The following is an 18,718-nucleotide window of genomic DNA, read 5'->3' on the forward strand; positions in this document are numbered from 1 at the left end:
AGGTCCATTTCTGGGGTTTCCATTATGTTCCATTGAGCGATGTCAATTTTTGTGCCAGTACCATACTGTTTTGATCACTACAGCTTTGTAATCTAACTTGAAGTCTGGAATTTTGATGACTCCCACATTGTTTTTCTTTTTCCAGATTGCTTTGGATATTTGGGGTCTTTTGTGGTTCCATACAAATTGTAGGATTGTTTGTTCTAGTTCTATGAAAAATACTGTTGGTATTTTGATAGGGATTGCATTAAATCTCTAGATTGCTTTGGGTTGTGTAGACATTTTAACAATATTTGTTCTTGTAATCCATGAGCATGGAATGTTTTTCCATTTCTTTGTGTCACCTTCCATTTCTTTCATCCATGTTTTATAATTTTCAGAGTACAGGTCTTTCACCTCTTTGGTTAGGTTTATTTCTAGGTAACTTATGGTTTTGGGTGCATCAGTAAAGCTTTAAAAAAACTATTACTACTCTTTTAAAATATATATTATTGAGGGACGCCTGGGTGCCTCAGTTGGTTAAGCGTCTGCCTTCAGTTTGGGCTGTGATCCCAGGGTCCTGGGAGGGAGTCCCACATCAGGCTCCCTGCTCAGTGGGGAACTTGCTTCTCCCTCTCCCTCTGCCTGCTGCCCTCCCTGCTTGCGAGTTCTCTCTCTTTTTCTGTCAAATAAAATTTTTAGGGAGCCCAAAGTAGGACTTGATTCAGGACTCTGGGCTCATGACTTGAGCTGAAGTCAGATGCGTAATTGACTGAGCCACCCAGGTGCCCTTCATATATCCTAATTTCTTATCTCTATATTGCTTAGTAGATGTGTCTTCCTTTGCAGAACAATTTTATCTTCCTTACATCCCAACACAACACAGTATCAAGCATTTCAAATAAATATTTGATAGATGCATAAGGATTTTATTGGTTTCAAGATTATCAACTTGATAATTTTTTAAAAGTCTATTCTGCCAGCACCTGTTAAGTCATATTCTAGTTATGATGACTTCCTTTGCATATATAAAAAATTAAATTTTAACTATGCTAAACCTGTTCTTAGATTTCTAGAGATGGGATAAAGGTTTAAAAATTCAAGATACTCCAAAACCTCTCCCTTATGTGTATCACAGTTTTCAGTGGGCTGTGCTAGATCTTCACTTATATACATCCGTCATTCACTCATATTCTCCCCAGGGAAGGTGGAACTACCACTTCTACCAGAACAAATGTGGAAATAATGTTATGGTACAACTAATAAGATGAAAAGTCAAACTGAAAAGACACATCTAATGGTGCTGGTGACACACTTAAAGGGCAGTGAATATGTCCTAATGAAGGAACTTGAAAGATTACTTTGGGCGTTCTAGCTGGGTAGATTCCAATTTCTTCCTTTAGTTTAATCTTAATCATTAGTGCCCTGAGCCTTCCATGCTTACTCCTCCATATCTCTATCCAAGTCCCTCCAGTGGCCAGACCTTGTCAGCCCAGTCTCTTTTTACCACAGAGTCTCCCAAAACACCTGTCCTTTCAGGTAGGTCTGTTTATTCCCCCAATGCTCACTGCTTCCCTCCCACACACCCAGTGGAAGTTAACTCTGTTACTTCAGGCTCTACTCAACTCTCTCCACCTTGTGTTTTGCCTATAATTTGGTTGAGGTTTGATTGGAAACTTAGTTTAACACTGGAGCTGCTTTACTGCAGTGCCTATATCTTTTAGAACTAGAAATGTTTGCCTTAGAGTCAGTATTTAAAGTGTATCTCTCTCTCTCTCTCTCTCTCTTTTTTTTTCCCTCTAGATCCTGGTTAGATAACAATGGGAAAAGCGCAGTTAAAAAACTGAAGAACAGTTTGCCCCTTAGAAAAGAGCTAGACCGTTTAAAGGATGATCTGTCTCATCAGCTGCAGCTCTCAGACATCAGGTAACACTGACAGAACCTAATGGAGAGACTAAAATAAGCATGTATTATCTGCAGATCACAAGCTTTCTAGCAGAAAATATTCCAGCAAATATTTGCATCTTTCTCTGTAATTATTCTGATAACTATAAATAACCTTCAGTTATCTCTTTCTGAAAGTAGTCAAATGTTCATCTATGTAAGAAAACTATCAATCTCTCGTTTACAATTGTGAAATAAGGTTTAGATACTGAAATTTTTAGCATAAGAGTTTAATTTTTTTAATGTTTATAAGAAAAATATCCTTTTCCATATGCAATAATATATAAAAAGTAATTATTCCTCCATCCTGTGAGATCAGTATTCAAGTTTAAAATGAGTAAGGGAGACAGAAAATATGGGTGTCGTGTTCTTGGTTCTGTGTTTTATAGCATGACTTTTTAAAGACGTTTTCACTAACCTGGAAATCACTTATATAAAGATGATAGGCATTTATTATAAAAACAGATTTAACAGCTATTAAAACAGTAAGGAAGGTAAAAGGGGGCCCTAGTGTGATTTGGGCATGAGGGGAACCACCCGTTACAGGAACTGAGAAACTATTGCCCAGTTTTGTGCTTGAACGTTTCTATTACTGTTTGTTGTAACCTGTTTTGTTTTTTTCAACCTTCACTATCAGGATTTTTTTTCTTTCTTTTGAACTAAATGACTATTTGGTTATCATAATAACACCTTTTTCTAGTGCCTATGGAGTACTGATAATACATGTTTTGTTCTTGTATATTCAAATCATAATGGATTTTTGGGGCTTCTTTTTTGGGGGGGCTTCTTTTAAATCATAGTTTTATAAGATAATTTGGATTTCAAGGGAATTGTGTAGACTTGGGGTATGTGGGATGTTTGGATTTGTGCTGATGGCTGCTTTTTTATCATCACGTCAGTATTTTTTGGCTGCTTTGATTATGCAGATTCTTTGAATCCCAATTTAGTGGCATGGACTTCTCTAACCAAAACCTAACAACAAGATCCTTTTTAAAAGTTTATAAAATAAATAAATTTATGTACACAAAAGTACCTTTTTCTAGTATAAATTCTAAATGAACTATCAAAGAGACTGGAATTAGGAAAGTTAAAGGATTTTTTTTAAGGATTTCTTAACATAAAAAGAAATAAGCATTATATTACAATATGGTGTAGAAATTTCTCAGCTTTGATTTTTGCCATAGTAAATGTCAATAAATATGAAACATATAAACAAAAGCTCTTTGGGTTCCCCATTTTTAGGAGTGCAAAAGCTTTCTGAGACTGAAACATCAGAGGATCATGGGTATGATGGCTTTCCACTATTGGAAAATCAGCCACGCCTCCAAAAGATGGAAACATTGTGACCAAGGACTGTTTCTAACTCTGAGCCACCTGTGTGAAAGACCAGTTATTAATAAGAACTGTATTTAATAGCTTTATCACAGTATTAATTCTTTGAAATTACATCTGTTTCATCTGTGGGTTAATTGAAAATCCACTTTACTAGCGATGACATTCATCAGAATTAGTGATAGGATGAAGGAGGAACCTGTTTTTTGAGAGCTTGTTTTGGGTGCCTTACTCCTCCACATATGTTATCCCTTAGATTTATGCTGCCTGTGCTGGGGGAAGTGATCCCACTTAGTATGTATGAAATGGAAACAGCAGGAAGCCTAGAAGGGACTTATTCAAGGTCACAGAGCCAGTAAATCACAGAATTAGAATTCAAAGAGGGATGTTCTGATGCTTCTAAAGATCAGTGGTCTTTACACCACTGTACGCCAGTGCCTCTGTGACACCACGTGGATGTCAGGTTCCGTTTCGTCACTAAGATTCAGTGTTCATTTAGAAAATAAGTGGATTGCATGTCATTTTAAAAAATCACTTTCTCTAGAATAAGATAAAAAGGATCTGATCTAGACCTAGAGTTCCTAATTAGAACTTAAATCAAAAACAAAATCGTCATCACTGAATGATGTGGAGATGAGAAAGGTTTCCTTAAGTGTTCCCCATTTCATTCCTTTATTTTAAAATAACAACAGCATAGTATATTTGCTTGTTTTAAATGTTTGGGTATCTGAACATAGTAGTAATATTTTTACTCTCTGGCAAACCATTCATTTTCCATTTGGTTGCTTCATAAAAAAATTAGTTGGACAACATATGCCTACTTGAGAAACTCCCTGGTTTTCACAGGAATCAGGCAGCTGGGGGTGAGAGCAGGCCTCCTCCCTCAGGGCTTCCTGGTGTTAATGCACCTGTGTGCTCTGTTGTAGGTGGCAGAGGAGCTGGGGCATCGCCCATCGCTGTAGCCAGCTGCATAGTTTAGGCCGCTTAGCACAGCAGAACTTGGAAACACTGAAAAATGCAAAAGGTAAACAATTTCCATTTCCTTTTAAAATATCACTCAGCTGCTATACACATCTGTAAATTGTGGGAGTAAACAAAGTATTAAAAGCCCTTACAGATGGGACTTTATCACAGCTGAATTTTAAAATCTGTTCCTTTGAATAAAACAATGACATGAAACCAGCCTTTAAGGGATGCCAGGGTAGTTCAGTCTGTTAAGCGACAGACTTGATTTCAGCTCAGGTCATGATCTCATGGTCTTGAGGTGAAGCCAGGTGGCAGACTCTGAGCTCAGCACAGTCTGCTTGGGATTCTCTTCCACCTCCTCTGCCCTTCCCTCCCACCCTCCCTCAGATGTGCATGCTCGTGCTTTCTCTCTTTCTCTCTTTCTCTCCGTCTTTCTAAAATAAATCTTAAAAAAAAATTTTTTTTAAATCAGCCTTGGGTACCTGGATGGTTAAGTCAGTTAAGTGTCTGCCTTCGGCTCAGATCATGATCCCGGGGTCCTGGAATCAATTCCCACATGGGGCTCCCTGCCCAGCAGGGAACCTGCTTCTCCCTCTGCTTGCTGTTCCCCTGCTAGTGCTCTCTTTCTCTCTTTAAAATAAATAAATAAAATCTTTAAAAAATAAAAAATTAGCCTTTAAGCGTCTGCTGAATTTCACCCTGAATTTGTATACTAAATTTAAGTCATTATTTGCATATTCCTAAAAAAATGAAGCATCTCTGGGTGACCAAAGGGTTTGTGTTTTATTATCAGGATGTACAATAATATTTACAGACCGATCCGGGATGAGTGCAGTGGGCCATGTGATGCTGGGAACAATGGATGTCCATCATCACTGGACAAAAGTAAGGAAAAGTTTCAAAGCAAAAAATCTTGACTTGTCATAGACCTACTTTTGTTTAAAACTATGCTATTTTGTCAGTGAACTAAAAATCTCGAATCATAGTTTCAGCTGTTTTCAGAATAGATGTTTATTAACATGTAGTTAAAATACTTAGAGGCCTGATTTTTAAGTCAGTTTTTATTTGGAAATTTTATAGTCTTTCCTGAAGTGTAGCCTAGAAGGCCTGTATTCTATTGTTTTGGTTTTAACAGATTTACAGTGTTATAATTGACATACAATAAACTACACATATTTAGTGTGTATAATTTGATGAGATTTAGCATGTGTAAATGCCCATGAAGCCATTAACACAATCAAGATTGTGAACATATCCATCACCCACAAAAGTATGCTCATGTCCCCTTGTAAACTCTCTCCTCTATCTGCCACCCTCTCCCCAAGCAACCAGTGGCCTGCTCTCTGTCACTATAAATCAGTTTATATTACTAGAGTTTCATGTAAATGGAATCACAAAGTATATACTTCTTTTTGGGGGGAGTTCTCTTTTCTTTCATTGACATAATTTCAGATTCATCCTTGCTGTTGCATGTATCAAGAATTTATTCCTTTTTATTTCCATGTAGTATTCCATCATATAAATATACCATTTGTTTATCCATTTACCTATTAATGGACGTTGAGTTATGTCAGTTTTGGCAATGGAAAATAAAGCTGTTAGAAACATTATGTCCAAAAAAAAAGAAAGAAAGAAACATTATGTCCAGATGCACATATATTTCCTTTTCTCCTAAAGTGGAATAGTCAGATCATAAGTAGGGTATTTTACCTTTTGAGAAACTGCTAATGCTTACAATGGTGGTTTTTTAAAATTTTAGCCATTCTAATAGATGTGTGGTGCTATCTCATTTGGATTTAATTTGCATTTCCATAATGACAGATGATGGAGAGTATCTTTTCATGGGCTTATTTTCTGTCCATATACTTTTGTGAACTGTCTGTTCAAATCAAATATTCAGTAGAAGATACTTGCAAACCATATCTGACGATGACAAAGTCTGTGTACCAAGTGCATAAAAGAACACTCAAAACTCAATAATCAAAAAACCAAACCATCCAAAAAAACAAAAGTCTTGAACAGCTACAGCACAGAAGACCTACAGATGACAAATTTTTTGAAAGGCTAAAATGAAAAATAATGACACGAAATTCTGGTAAGGGTGAAGAAACACAGGATCACTCATCTGTCACTGTGGGGGATAGGTAGAATGGTACAAGGGCTCTGGAAAAGAAAATGACAGCACAAAACTAAACATGTTTTCTATGTGACCCAGTAGTTGCACCCTTGGGCGTTTATACTAAAGAAGTGAAAAATTATGTCCACACAAAAACCTGTACATGAATGTGCATAATAGCCAACAACTAGAACAACTCTAATGTCCTTCAGGCTGTGAATGATTAAACTGTGGCACATCCATACAACAGAATATTACCCAACAGGAAGAAGGGATGAACTACTCATACCAGCAACAACTGGATGGATCTCAAGGGCATTGTGCTGAGTGCAAAAAGTCAGTATCAAAAGATTACACACTGTGTGATTCCACTTTTATAACATCCTTAAAATAACAAAATGGTGGAAAAAAACAGATTAGTGGTTGCCAGGGGTTGGGGAGTCGGGGGCTCTCCCCCGTGGTCCGTGGGGGATCGCTGAGCACACAGGATCCCTATGGTGAACTGTTCTGTATCATGTGGTCATGGGATGTGAATCTACACATGGGATAAAACTGCATGTAGTTAAATACACACTTACATACACATAACTAAGTGTAAGTAGAACTGATGAAGTCTGAATCAGGCCCGTGGATTGTATCAATGTCAGTTTCCCCGTTGTGATGTTATACTGCAGTTTTGTAACACGTTACCATTAGGGAAAGGGTGAAAGATGTATGAATCTACAGTTATCTGAAAATGAACAGTTTTTTAAAGGTACTTACCATTTATACATAGATAAATCATTAAGAGAAAAGTGGAGTAAGTGGGTAGGGAAATGATTTTCAGAGTGTTAGAAGTCTATTATAAATAATTTGTAGAATTAGTATACTGCTTTTTCTTTTATTAGAGCAGAGGTTTTGATGCTTTTCCACGCCTGTGTAAGTTGTTCATCCCTAGCTCTCTAGGTAAAGTCTGAGTCCTCAGGACAGCACACCAAGGCCTTCCCACTTCAGCGGACCAGACTCTGGTCTCTCTTCCCCGACACACTTCCATGTGCATCTAACTCCCGCGAAATCCAGTCTTTTCAGACGGTCACATTAGACTTTCTTAGAAAGCTTTACTTGCGTGTCTTCTCTGTATCCACTCATGCTGACGTGGCACTTAGTACAAAGAATCCAGATTCTTGTTTTGTTCACTTGCACCCCGACTGAGAATCAGGACCGAGCACCGATAATCTATACACTACAGGTGCTTAATTTCATGCTTAAGTATATGGTAGGTGCTCAGTGATGTTTATTGCATGGAATTGAGTTTTGTTGAATTAAAGTAAATTCTGAAGAAGTACACTTGGTATTGAAATCCATGTACTTGGGGGGCCTGGGTGGCTCAGTGGGTTAAAGCCTCTGCCTTCAGCTCAGGTCATGATCCCAGGGTCCTGAGATCGAACCCCACATCAGGCTCTCTGCTCAGCAGGGAGTCTGCATCCCTTCCTCTCTCTCTCTGCCTGCCTCTCTGCCTACTTGTGATCTCTGTCAAATAAAATCTTAAAAAAAAAAAAAGAAATCCATGTTCTTTATTTCTCAAACCCTTCTCTATTAGACCATGTAATCATTCTAAACTAATATGAGATTTAAATAACAGTACTTAGGATTTAATTTCATTTGGAACCTATTTCTTTCTTTCTGTAGTCACTTCAGTCCTATCCAAAAATCCCTAAGATTATAGTGGTTTGTTTTGAATATTAATGTTTCTAGCATTACACTAAGTCTTTTTCTTTCACTTATTAGAACTTTCCTTCTAGGAAAACAGTTTTTCTTGTTAAAATTTCTCAATTCCGTTTATTGGAATCCTAAAATTGAGCTATTACAATAACATAAAACTAAATATTTCTTTCACTTTTTTTTTTTTTAAATTCTGTAGCTTTTTGAAAGGTTACCAAGTTATTTTGACCTTCAGAGGAGGCTGATGCTTTTAGAAGACCAAATAAGCTACCTTCTCGGAGGCATACAAGTGGTTTATATCGAGGAATTGCAACCAGTGTTGACGCTTGAAGAATATTACTCTCTTCTTGATGTGTTCTATCATAGACTGTTGAAAAACAGAATACCGTTTCACCCTCGAAGTCTGCGTGGCTTACAGATGATCCTTAACAGGTAAATATCTAAAACAAGAATGACTTTTGTTCTTTCACTTAGATGTGTTGTGTGTGTAAGTAGATTAAATTGTTTTGTGTTTTTCTTAGGAACTAAAGAATGTCAGTCTCATTAGCAACACTCTTTTTTACACATTAAAAAAGCCAACTTGGAGAGGATGAAGGATTGACTCTGCAAACAGTCTTGAAATACATTGCCACGTACAGGGCAAAGTCAGTCCTATGGAAAACTGTCTAGGATTAAACTAATATTGCATCAGTAACGCACATTTTTGTGCACATACAGTTTTCACAGCCTGTGCTTGGTGCTAAATACACACCTCCCCTCTCACCTGAGAGTGAAGTGGGCTACAGCCTCTGTCTCACAGATGAGGGTGGCCACGGGGTGAGGAGGAATGTGGTCATCCCAAGGGTGTGTGTCTTTGAGAAACAGCAAAACTTAAAGCCTAATTTTGCGATATACTTTTAAAGTAAAGTAGATTTTCTTGATGAATTCCTTTATCACTCATCAGGCTACTAAAATATTTTCTTTGGGGGTGGAGTGGGAAACAAGGGATGAGTGATTCTTCCTTTCACGTGTGTTTTGTTCCAGTGACAGGTATGCTCCAAGCTTGCATGAACTCGGGCACTTTAACATCCCAAGCCTCTGTGACCCAGCAAACCTCCAGTGGTTTATTCTTACCAAAGCCCAGCAGGCGAGAGACAACATGAAAAGAAAAGAAGAGTAAGTGCCACGAGCCCTTTGTAATGTCCTGCCTGTCAGTCAGTCAAAATTCAGGTATTCAGGATTCATAAAGATGGGACATAAGAACTGCATGAAACTTAGGAAGTGGACTGATTTGTGCATATTCCATGCTTATTTATCCCCCGCCTTGGTCTGCCAGGAATTGCATGTGGTGTTTCTGATTATGACAGCCTCAATGACATTACCACCATGTGCCTCCATTTGAGAAGCAAGGCTTGTTAGTATAAAAATCAACTCAGGGGCAGAACAAATGGTAAGAATATCAGAAAGAAATTCTCCAGATGGAAAAAAGGTGGCAACAAGGAAAAATTCAGCTACTGCTTAAATAACAGGAATCTTGATGGCTTAAAACTTTGAGAACTATGGATTTTAAGTAGATGAGAAGAAGTTTTAAAGTAAAAAATGGTTTCAGTTCATAAGCAGTCCTGTCTCTGTTGTTTGTATCTTTGAAGGACTCGTAGCCGACAGTTTCCTGATTTGTGGGCATTGGATACTGCTTGATAATGTTTTATGTATCTCCTATGAAGAAAGGAGGATATTACATTCAAAAGAGGTTTTTCTAAGGACATTGGCAAAGGAGGTTTGGATACTGAGAATTTACTCACTCGTTCATTCATTTAGCAGTCTTTTGCCATGACTGTTGTGTGCCCAAGACTGACAGGTGCCACCAAGAGAATGATGGGCCCAGGTCCTTGCCCTCCTGGACTGTGTTTCTGGTAGGAGGTGCAGGTTCTGCATGCATCTGCGGTAGCTGGACAAGAGAGGGGCTGAGTGAGAAGCACCAAGGCTAGCGCTCCCAGAAGGCCATAGGGGCACTGAAGGGAACACAGTGGCCCAGAGAACGTGGCTGCACAAGTCCAGGGAGGAGGGTAAGAAGGACAGAGACCAGAACCTGGAAGGTAGAGGATCTGCGGTAACTGTTCAGCAGTGTGCTGGGGAGCCCCTGGTTCCGCATCACCACCAGCCGCTCATCTGAAAGAAAGGGTGGTGGTGGTGGAGAGCCATAGAAGACAAAAGATAACAGGATTGTTTTGTGCATAAAATAAGTGAAGGAGCTACGTCTCTTGGTTTTGTTTGTGGACTTGCTGACAGCTCGTTGGCCAGCTCCAATGGCACGGATGTCCCATTTCTTGACTGGTTAGTAAGCCTTCATGTTGTCATGTGATTTCTCACCATTATAAGTCAGCTTTAACCCTTGGAAGCAGCTCTGGCCCACCTGTCACTGTGAGGGCTGATGGTTTCAGTGGCTATACTATAGTTGCTGCTTCTGGTTTTTCCGTGGCCATGGAAAATGGAAAATTTTCCATTTTGTAGGTTTGGTGTACTGCTACTAGATTATGAGGAAGTAAAATAAAAAGAAATGCAGTTCACATAGGTTATTTTTTGAAAGTTCCATCCTACCTGTGAGGTCAACACGGTGACTCATCAGAGCAGCCAGAGTGAATCGCCCTGTGAGAAGTCGGGTTGGGGCCTGTCAGTCCACTGAACTGGCCTGCAGGCTAGGGTCCCCTAGACACCCCGGAAGGGAAAGGCTGTTCCCCACCATCTCCTTATTGGAGGGTCCAGCCCCAGAGAGAGCCCCAGTGAAGGCTGCCCTCTCTGGGCTCGATTCTCCTCCGAGATTACACCCCAGAAGGACTAATGGGACCTCATGGTTGTAAAGGTTGTGGCCTAGGGGTTGGGGCAACCTAGGAATGAGGCCAGAGGCTTCTCTGAGAAGGAAAGGGAATGCATGTCCTGCCCAGAGATGTGTATAAAGATGTGTCATTGGAGAACTACACAGTAACTTAACCACATGCCAGGCTCTCTATTTCTAAGTCACATTGTTAGTATCTTTTTTTTTTTTTTTTTTTTTTTGAGCCAGTGAGAAAAGTCCTTTACAGAAAAAGTTTGTCAATCTCTGCTATTGATGGTACCTATGGTTCTTCCTGTCTAGAAAGATTAGGTACAGGTTCAACTCGAACATTCTGAGAACCCCCTCAGCCCTAACTGCTGTTCAACTTCTTGAATGTCTAAGCAGCATTGTCTAGAAGGAGTCATCTTACAGGAAAAAAAACTACCACCACCTGAGAAAGTGTTCCGGGTGTTGTTGAAGGGAGTGAGTCAGTAATTACAGATCCCTGCTACTCATTGCCGCTGACTACAATGACTATTTCTGTTTTCAAATATTTTCCGAGCTTTTGGTATTTCATGGTACTTTTTTCCTTTATGCAAAGATTAAGAGTGGGTAAATAGAGGTTACTTGGGTATTTTTAACTAGTGCAATACTTAAACTTCTTTAGGAACCCTTGACCATGGCACTTTTGGTTTACTCACCTTACTGTGCGGGCTTCCCAAGAGATGTACATGCTGGTCTGCATACCCCTCAAGGGTGTGACAAGGTGGAGGCCTCTTTCACACATCCCAAGATTTGGAGGATTGAATCTGTTAATCAACGTATACCCATAAACATTGGCCACCTATATTTAAGACACTGAGTTCTGCCCTGAGTTGTCTGCTTTGTAGGCCTTTACTCAAGCCCTTGATGGAAAAAGAGGCATCGTAGCCCATAGGCCAAGGGGAGGGAACAGAAAGGGAGCTGATGGGCATAGAAGAGAGTGGAGGGGAGGTGCCTCTTCCCCAGGTGCCTGGTCTTATTATGAGCCTGGTGGGTGTTCGGGAGTCTCTAGAAGTCATGACTGCCCTAGGGTCAGACTGTTCACCTACAGTCTAAAACTAGGGCTTTTACACTCAGCTTTCTGCTTTTACTAACAGCTGCTCAGTGAGGCAGCATAAGAACTTTTAAAATTATGTCTTAATTATTTTTACCCATTACTGCTAGAAGACTTAACAAATACTTTCAAAGATACATGTATACGAACTATTGGCATGTCTTCTAAACATGTCATTTACCCTTGCTGGATACCATTTTCAGTGTTGAAAGTAGAAAGTTAGACTCCAGTGTTTATAGTAGCAATGCCCACAGTAGCCAAAATATTGAAAGAGCCTAGATGTCCATCGACAGATGATGGATAAAGATGTGGTATATACGTACAATGAAATATTACTTAGGCATGGGAAAGAACGAAATCTTGTCATTTGCAATGACATGGATGGAACTAGAGGGTATTATGCTAAGTAAAGTAAGTGAGTCAGAGACAAATATCATATGATCCCACTCATATGTGGAATTTAAGAAACAAAACAGATGAACATAGGGGAAGGGAGGGAAAAATAAGAAATCAGAGAGGGAGACAAACCGTAAGAGACTCTTAACTCTAGGAAATAAACTGAAGGTTGCTGGAGGGGAGGTGGGTGAGGGGATGGGGTCACTGGGCGATGGGCATTAAGGAGGGCATGTGATGGAATGAGCACTGGGTATTGTATGCAACTGATGAATCACTAAATTCTGCCTCTGAAATATTACAGTATATGTGAACTAACTTGAATTTAAATAAAATCTTAAAAGAAAGAGGCCCAATATATAAAATTATACCTACACTTTATGTTCTTTTATTTGGTGATAGCTTGTGGCAATATTATGTTTATTTTCAATATAACAGGTTAAAAGTTATTGAAAATGAATTGATACAGGCTTCAACGAAGAAATTTTCTCTGGAAAAGTTTTATAAGGAGCCCAGCGTTTCTAGTAAACAAATGGTGGATTGTTGTAAGAGACTTCTAGAACAATCACTGCCTTACCTAAAAGGGATGCACCTCTGCATTTCACATTTTTATTCTGTTATGCAAGATGGAGACCTTTGTATTCCTTGGAATTGGAAGGATGGAGAAGCCATTAAATAACAGAAAATCTGTATTATTTTTGAGGAGATAAGAAATTGTTAAACTTCTTTAAATCCACAATTTGATATAACAGTATTTACATATTACAAGAACGAAGTTTCTAACTGCTGCTCTAAAAGTGGAACTTTTTAAAAAATTAATTTCTGCTATAAAACTCATTTTAAAAGGTTTTATCTCCCAGTCTTACGGTGTTTCTTATCTGATTGGCAAGATTGGGTAAAAAGATGTCAGAATGAAAGGACATTTTTTAGCAATGTGTACATAGGATATCTATTTTTATATGACTTAACGTGGGTACGTGTAAACAGGTCTCATTCAGCATAGCTCTCAAGTAATGGGACTCGTTCAACATGCAACTGGATAGTTGCCTCTTGTGTGTCAGCATAAACGTGTGTTTTGCAGCCAGGAGGGGACAGTTACTGTTTAAAACAGGAGACTTATGGGTAGCAAAAATTAGATAACCAGATTTTTCCTGAAAGAAGGAGTAGAAGGAAAAACAAAGCAATGTATAGTATTCACATTGTCATAAGTAGTCTGATACCAGTTTGTTAAAACATCCCGGTGACAGAAAATTTAGGTTTAAATCCAGAAGTTTCCTGACCTATTAAAATATTATAACTGTTGGTTAGCATGACACTATCAGACAGTAAATGCCTTTGAATCAGTGACGTAACTCATTTATTTTTGTGGACAAACTATCCGGAAAAACCTTGCTTATTTCCCCAAGATTTCCAGCAAGCAGGAGTGTAAAATGGCTCAGGCCATTCAGGATTTCTGTCATCCCCTCAACTCTGGCTTCCTGTTCCTGCCGGTGTTTCCCTCGTCGGGTGAGGCCCCTGTGAGCTGCCCCTTGTGCATAGTTGTGTGGGCTCCCTGAGGCCACAGCACAGCTCAGCCCCCAGGGACACGGGGGAGCTGCTTGGAGACACGGGGCTTCTCTCTTCACAGGTGTTTCCCTTCAGATAATACATTTCACCAGGTCCAAAACCTCTTTGGCACGTTTCTCAAGAGGATAAGATAAATCCTAATTGGGGGCACCATTTTGTAGCCCCTGCTGCTGAAGAAATAGGAAAGGAGTTTTTTCCCCACTGAAAGAAAAGGAGCCGTTAACAACCATTCTTAAGTACATTTCAAATTCATCTAAAACACTATTATTTAAGCTGTTTACATTCTAATTCAAATGTGTGTTCAAAAGAAATAGTGATTTGTAATTTTTATAGTTTGTGCATATCATCTCTTTGAACCTTCAGTAACAACTATACTGAATTTTTTTTTCTGTTGCCTATAAAGATTTCCCAGAGCCAAATGATGGGGCTGAAAAATTCCTTCCTTAAAGGTTACATAAGAAAATTTATTGAAATATAAGTTTGGATTATGCCATTTCTAAAATCAAGTAATAATAGTATCCTTAGTAATGTTTTGAGTTGGACTTTGTTTCAGAACTGATTAATATAATAAATAATACACTAATCAGATTGTCTTTCTTGTTATTCAATTATTAATAGTTTTACAACTATTGCAACATAATAGGAAGTTACAAGACATCGATAACATCTTTGATCTCCTCTCCCAGTCTAACATAAAAAGGAAAACTCTGTCCCACCACTGAAAACTGGCACAGAATGAGGCCCCTTCAACTACAAAGCCGTGGATCAGAAACAGTCTCCAAAGGGACCTGAGCTCCAGACCCAGGCCAGACCTCTCCCAAGGAAGATGCAGGCCCAGAGCCCAGGCTGTCTAGTCAGGGAGGCATAGGTCCAAAGCCACATCTGTCTGCAGGACAGGTCCCCCAGGCCCCACTTCCTCTTTTATTTCTTAAAGACCTCCAGGTCCAGGGGCGCCTGGGTGGCTCAGTGGGTTGGGCCACTGCCTTTGGCTCAGGTCATGATCTCGGGGTCCTGGGATCAAGTCCCGCATCGGGCTCTCTGCTCAGCAGGGAGCCTGCTTCCCTTCCTCTCTCTCTGCCTGCCTCTCTGCCTACTTGTGATCTCTCTCTGTCAAATAAATAAATAAAAAATAAAATCTTAAAAAAAAAAAAAAAAAGACCTCCAGGTCCAGGCAGCCTACCTGAGCAAATGAGAGGGCATTGAGAAATGGATAGGTGAAGTAAGGGGGGTCAGGGCTGTGTCAGGAGTCAGCTCACCTATGGAACCTCTAAGGACTGTGTGTACATCCCTAAGTGAACCCCTCCAGCTCGGGCCACTGTCCCTAGTACCCTGGTGTTCCTACTTCCCTTAGACTAATCTGGCCTTGCCACCCTACCCCACCTGCCGTTGGTGGGGGACCTGAGTGTCCCTCAAGCAAGCCAGTAAAACATCAGTCTTGTGGAGATAGGTGGCTCCAAGGCTCTGGGCTGTTCTGCAGGGAGCCATGGTCCTGGCAGCCTCCTACCACAGACCCCAGGGCTAGGAGCCCAAACATCCAGGAGGCTAACACTCAGACCCAGGTGCAAAAGCCACTGATGCATTAGGTGAGACTTGGCAGCTGGTTGATCACAAAGTGCCTCCCTATTTCAAGAGTGCCTCTGACCAGTGCTGCCTGACCACAGACCCCAACCACAAGCCCTCTGACCTGGCAGGGTCACCCAGGTGCCTATCCCATGAGTTAGAACTGACACAATCCCCAGGGCACCTTGGTAGAACTCCTAGTGGCTCACTGCACTGAGTGACCTGGGACAAGACCTCACTTAGCCTCAGTGTCCCCATCTGTAAAAGGAGATGGTGGGTCGCATTCTTAGAAGTTCTTCCCACACTCACTGAGTCTCCCCAGGAATGCAGAGCCCTCCCTTGGATGGTCCTTGGCTGCCAGCCCAGGCACCCCTCACTCCTTAGCAGTTGGGACAAGCCAGTGGCCACACAAACCAGACCTGAGTTGGTGCAGTGGGACCCTCTTTTAATCCCCAGTCCCCTGCTACTGCAACCTCAGTCTACTGGTCACTCAAAACCTTACCCTCACAGGGACATACCTAATAGCAGTATGGGAATTTTCCCCCTAAGGTGACAGATGTTGCACATGGGGAAACTGACACCCAAAACTGAGAGGAGACTTGGCCAAGACCATTCTGCATCTTGCCGATAAGAGAAGTGGTATTAGAATCTAGGTTTCCCAAGGGCTTTGAGGAATCTGAGCAGGCAGCAGCACCCCCAGCTCTACATGGGCCCACCACTGGTGGGTATAGGTGGACTGGTGGGTAGTGCTGGGTATAGGCGGATCATAAGTCAAGATCAGATGTGCCCTTGGAGAAGTCCTTGCCCCAGCAGGTGTGGGGGGGCAGCAGAGACAGAGACCTTGGATGGCATGGCATGTCAGGCTGGCCACTGTGGTGTGGCTGGCCAGTGGGCGGCAAGGCCATCTTGGCACCTAGGGGATTTATGTAGAACAGGGGCGGTGGGGAGCCCTGCTCCTCCTGAGGCCTGGCAACAGCCTGGGCTCTGGGCATCATTCTCGGAGCAATTTTTGCACAGTTCTATCCTAAAGTCCATTATAGCAGCTAATGTGGAGGAAACCGGTTCAGCACAGGGTGTGGCCCACACTGGAGGAGGCCATCAGATTTCACCCTCAGAATCTTTTGGAGGCGGTCCATTTTCACTTTCTCTGTCAATACCACAGCACTGGCCTAGACCTGGTGTCAGCATGCATGAGTCAGAGACTTCCAAGTCATCAGGGCAGGCAGTGTGATCGGTGGAGGGACAGTACCATCTCTATAGATAGCAGCCTTGTACCTCACTTCCACCCCCGCCCAAAAGCATGCTTTTAAACTCTGGAGTAAAACCTCTGCTGAGGGATTTCCTAAGATCTTTTTCTTATTAGTCATTGAGCAAACACTTAGGAGGCACCAGCTGTATGCAGGCCTTATCCTAGGCACTGGGTACACAGCAGGGACGGAGCAGACAAGAGCCTGCTTTTGGTATATGTTTCTTAGGACTGACACAAATTACAAACTGGGGGGCTTAACACAAATGCATTCCCTCACAGTCTTGAAACCAAAAGTCCAAAATTGAGGTGTCAGTGGGTCCCTGCTCCCTCCAGAAGCCCAAAGCGGCATTCTTTTCTTTGCCTCTTCCAGGCTCTGCTCGCTGCCATGTTCCTGGCTTGTGGCCACATCACTCCAATCTCTGCGTCTGTGGTCACTTCGCTGTCTCTTATTCTCTGTGTCTTCTGTGTGTCTGTCTCAAAACTCACCCTGTTTGAAAAATGCATGTGAATCTGCGTAGGGCCTACTGGATCATTTAGGATGACACCCTCCTCTCAAGACCCAGAACTTAATCACATTCGTTGCTATAGAAGGTCATATTCACAGGTCCTTGTGGTTATGATTTGGACATATCCCTTAGGGACGTGATTCAGTCCATCATACTGGTGACTTGGGGTCACCACTGCAAACCCCATTTGTTGAAGGCTGCCCTTGAACGTTGCAGGGGGAAGAACCCACCATCTGTGGGCAACATGCCAAGTCCACCTGAGACCCTGGTAAGGTGCACACTCTCTCTTCCTACCTGAGCATTATTTCATTTCCACTAACCTTCCCAAGGTTAAGTTTCCTGGGATTGCAGCCTCTACTTAGCCTACCCTATTCCCTGGTTGTTTGAATTGGTTCCAGCCTCTCATTTTTCTAATTCGCTGCAGTGAGCTTTTCTGTGTACATGCTTCTCTTTCTTCCCTGGGCTGCTGGGTTCCAGGTTAGAGCTGTGTTGTAGGCCTTCTGTGCCAGTTACCCACTTGCTGCTGCTCAGCATCAACCCACCCTTCTTACATGCTCTGCAGTACCAGACAGAATCCTTTAAGCTTCTCGCCTTCAGAGCGAGCACCATGGTAAACTTGTTCAGTAGAGTGCACTACAGGGGCATTGCAGGAGGCAGGGGCCCCTCCTGCTGGTTCTGGAGGCTGCACAGTTGGTCAGAAGTGTAAGTGTGATGGCATCTGGTGGAGACCTGCTCCAGCCGTAGGCCCAGAACACATGCCCCTGCTGGGCCTTGTGGCTCTCTCCACACTACGAGCGCCTGGCCTCCTGCCACCTGATGTACACAGGGCCTCACCCATCCCTGGTTCCTGGTACCATAGTTACCGACTGTAAAGTTGATCAGATCTGGCAGACAGGCTTGCTCACCCCTTTATTGTGCAGGGCAGGGAACCGAGGCCAAGAGACACAGGGTTCTGATTGGGTCATATTGGACATATTGGCCACAGAATCAAGGCTGGACCATAGGCCTTTGCTCCCAAGGCTCAAGGAGGGTTTCCTGGGGTCCTCAGGCTGAGACAGTGTTTCCAAGCCCCTACTTACCGCCTCTTCCCCCAGCATGACTGGACCAGTCACTCCATTCCTGGAGGGTTGAGCTGCTGCCCATTGTCCCCCCAAAGCATCATCCGGAGCCTATCTACCAGGCAGAGCTTGAAGAGGTGCTCTGCCCAAAGGCTCTCTCAGCCTCAGGTTGCCTCAAAGAGAGTTCCTGGGAGGGCTTTAGCCCCCTTGTGCTCAGGACTCAGGACAGCCCTGAGTGCTGCCCCCTGGGCTGTGTGTAGGGACACAGGGCCTGGAGGTCACACTCATCCTGGCTTGTTCCTCTCTCAGCCAAAAAGAGATATTCTTCTGGCTCTGGCTGGGAACCAAACATACTGCTCTGCTACCAACATCAGAACCAAATTCTTGAACTCTAAAAACTTAGGAGAAAAATACCAGGGTGGCTTGGAAGGTAAAAGAAGGTCTAGAAAACATTATGTGTC

The 18,718-nt window shown here is 42.0% G+C and overlaps 1 protein-coding gene across 7 annotated transcripts in view; it reads left to right on the top strand.

The window, feature by feature from the left end:
* TCAIM (T cell activation inhibitor, mitochondrial) overlaps positions 1-14,472 on the top strand; it is a 47,955-nt gene extending 33,483 nt beyond the window's left edge. For 4 of the 7 annotated variants that reach the window (XM_047742285.1, XM_047742277.1, XM_047742301.1 and 1 more), the window contains 6 exons: positions 1,783-1,905; positions 4,182-4,279; positions 5,015-5,106; positions 8,238-8,470; positions 9,062-9,193; positions 12,757-14,472. In XM_047742285.1, the coding sequence (XP_047598241.1) occupies positions 1,783-1,905; positions 4,182-4,279; positions 5,015-5,106; positions 8,238-8,470; positions 9,062-9,193; positions 12,757-12,997 (919 nt within the window). In that variant the 3' untranslated portion in view covers positions 12,998-14,472. Of the gene's footprint in view, positions 1-1,782; positions 1,906-4,181; positions 4,280-5,014; positions 5,107-8,237; positions 8,471-9,061; positions 9,194-9,666; positions 9,768-9,835; positions 10,274-12,756 lie in introns of those variants that run through there. The other 3 variants (XM_047742324.1, XM_047742314.1, XM_047742307.1) reach the window with 3 other exon arrangements.
* Positions 14,473-18,718: the final 4,246 nt, after the last annotated feature.

The sequence above is a fragment of the Lutra lutra genome, chromosome 1 (genome assembly GCF_902655055.1).
Source record: "Lutra lutra chromosome 1, mLutLut1.2, whole genome shotgun sequence".
NCBI classification, from domain to species: domain Eukaryota; kingdom Metazoa; phylum Chordata; class Mammalia; order Carnivora; family Mustelidae; genus Lutra; species Lutra lutra.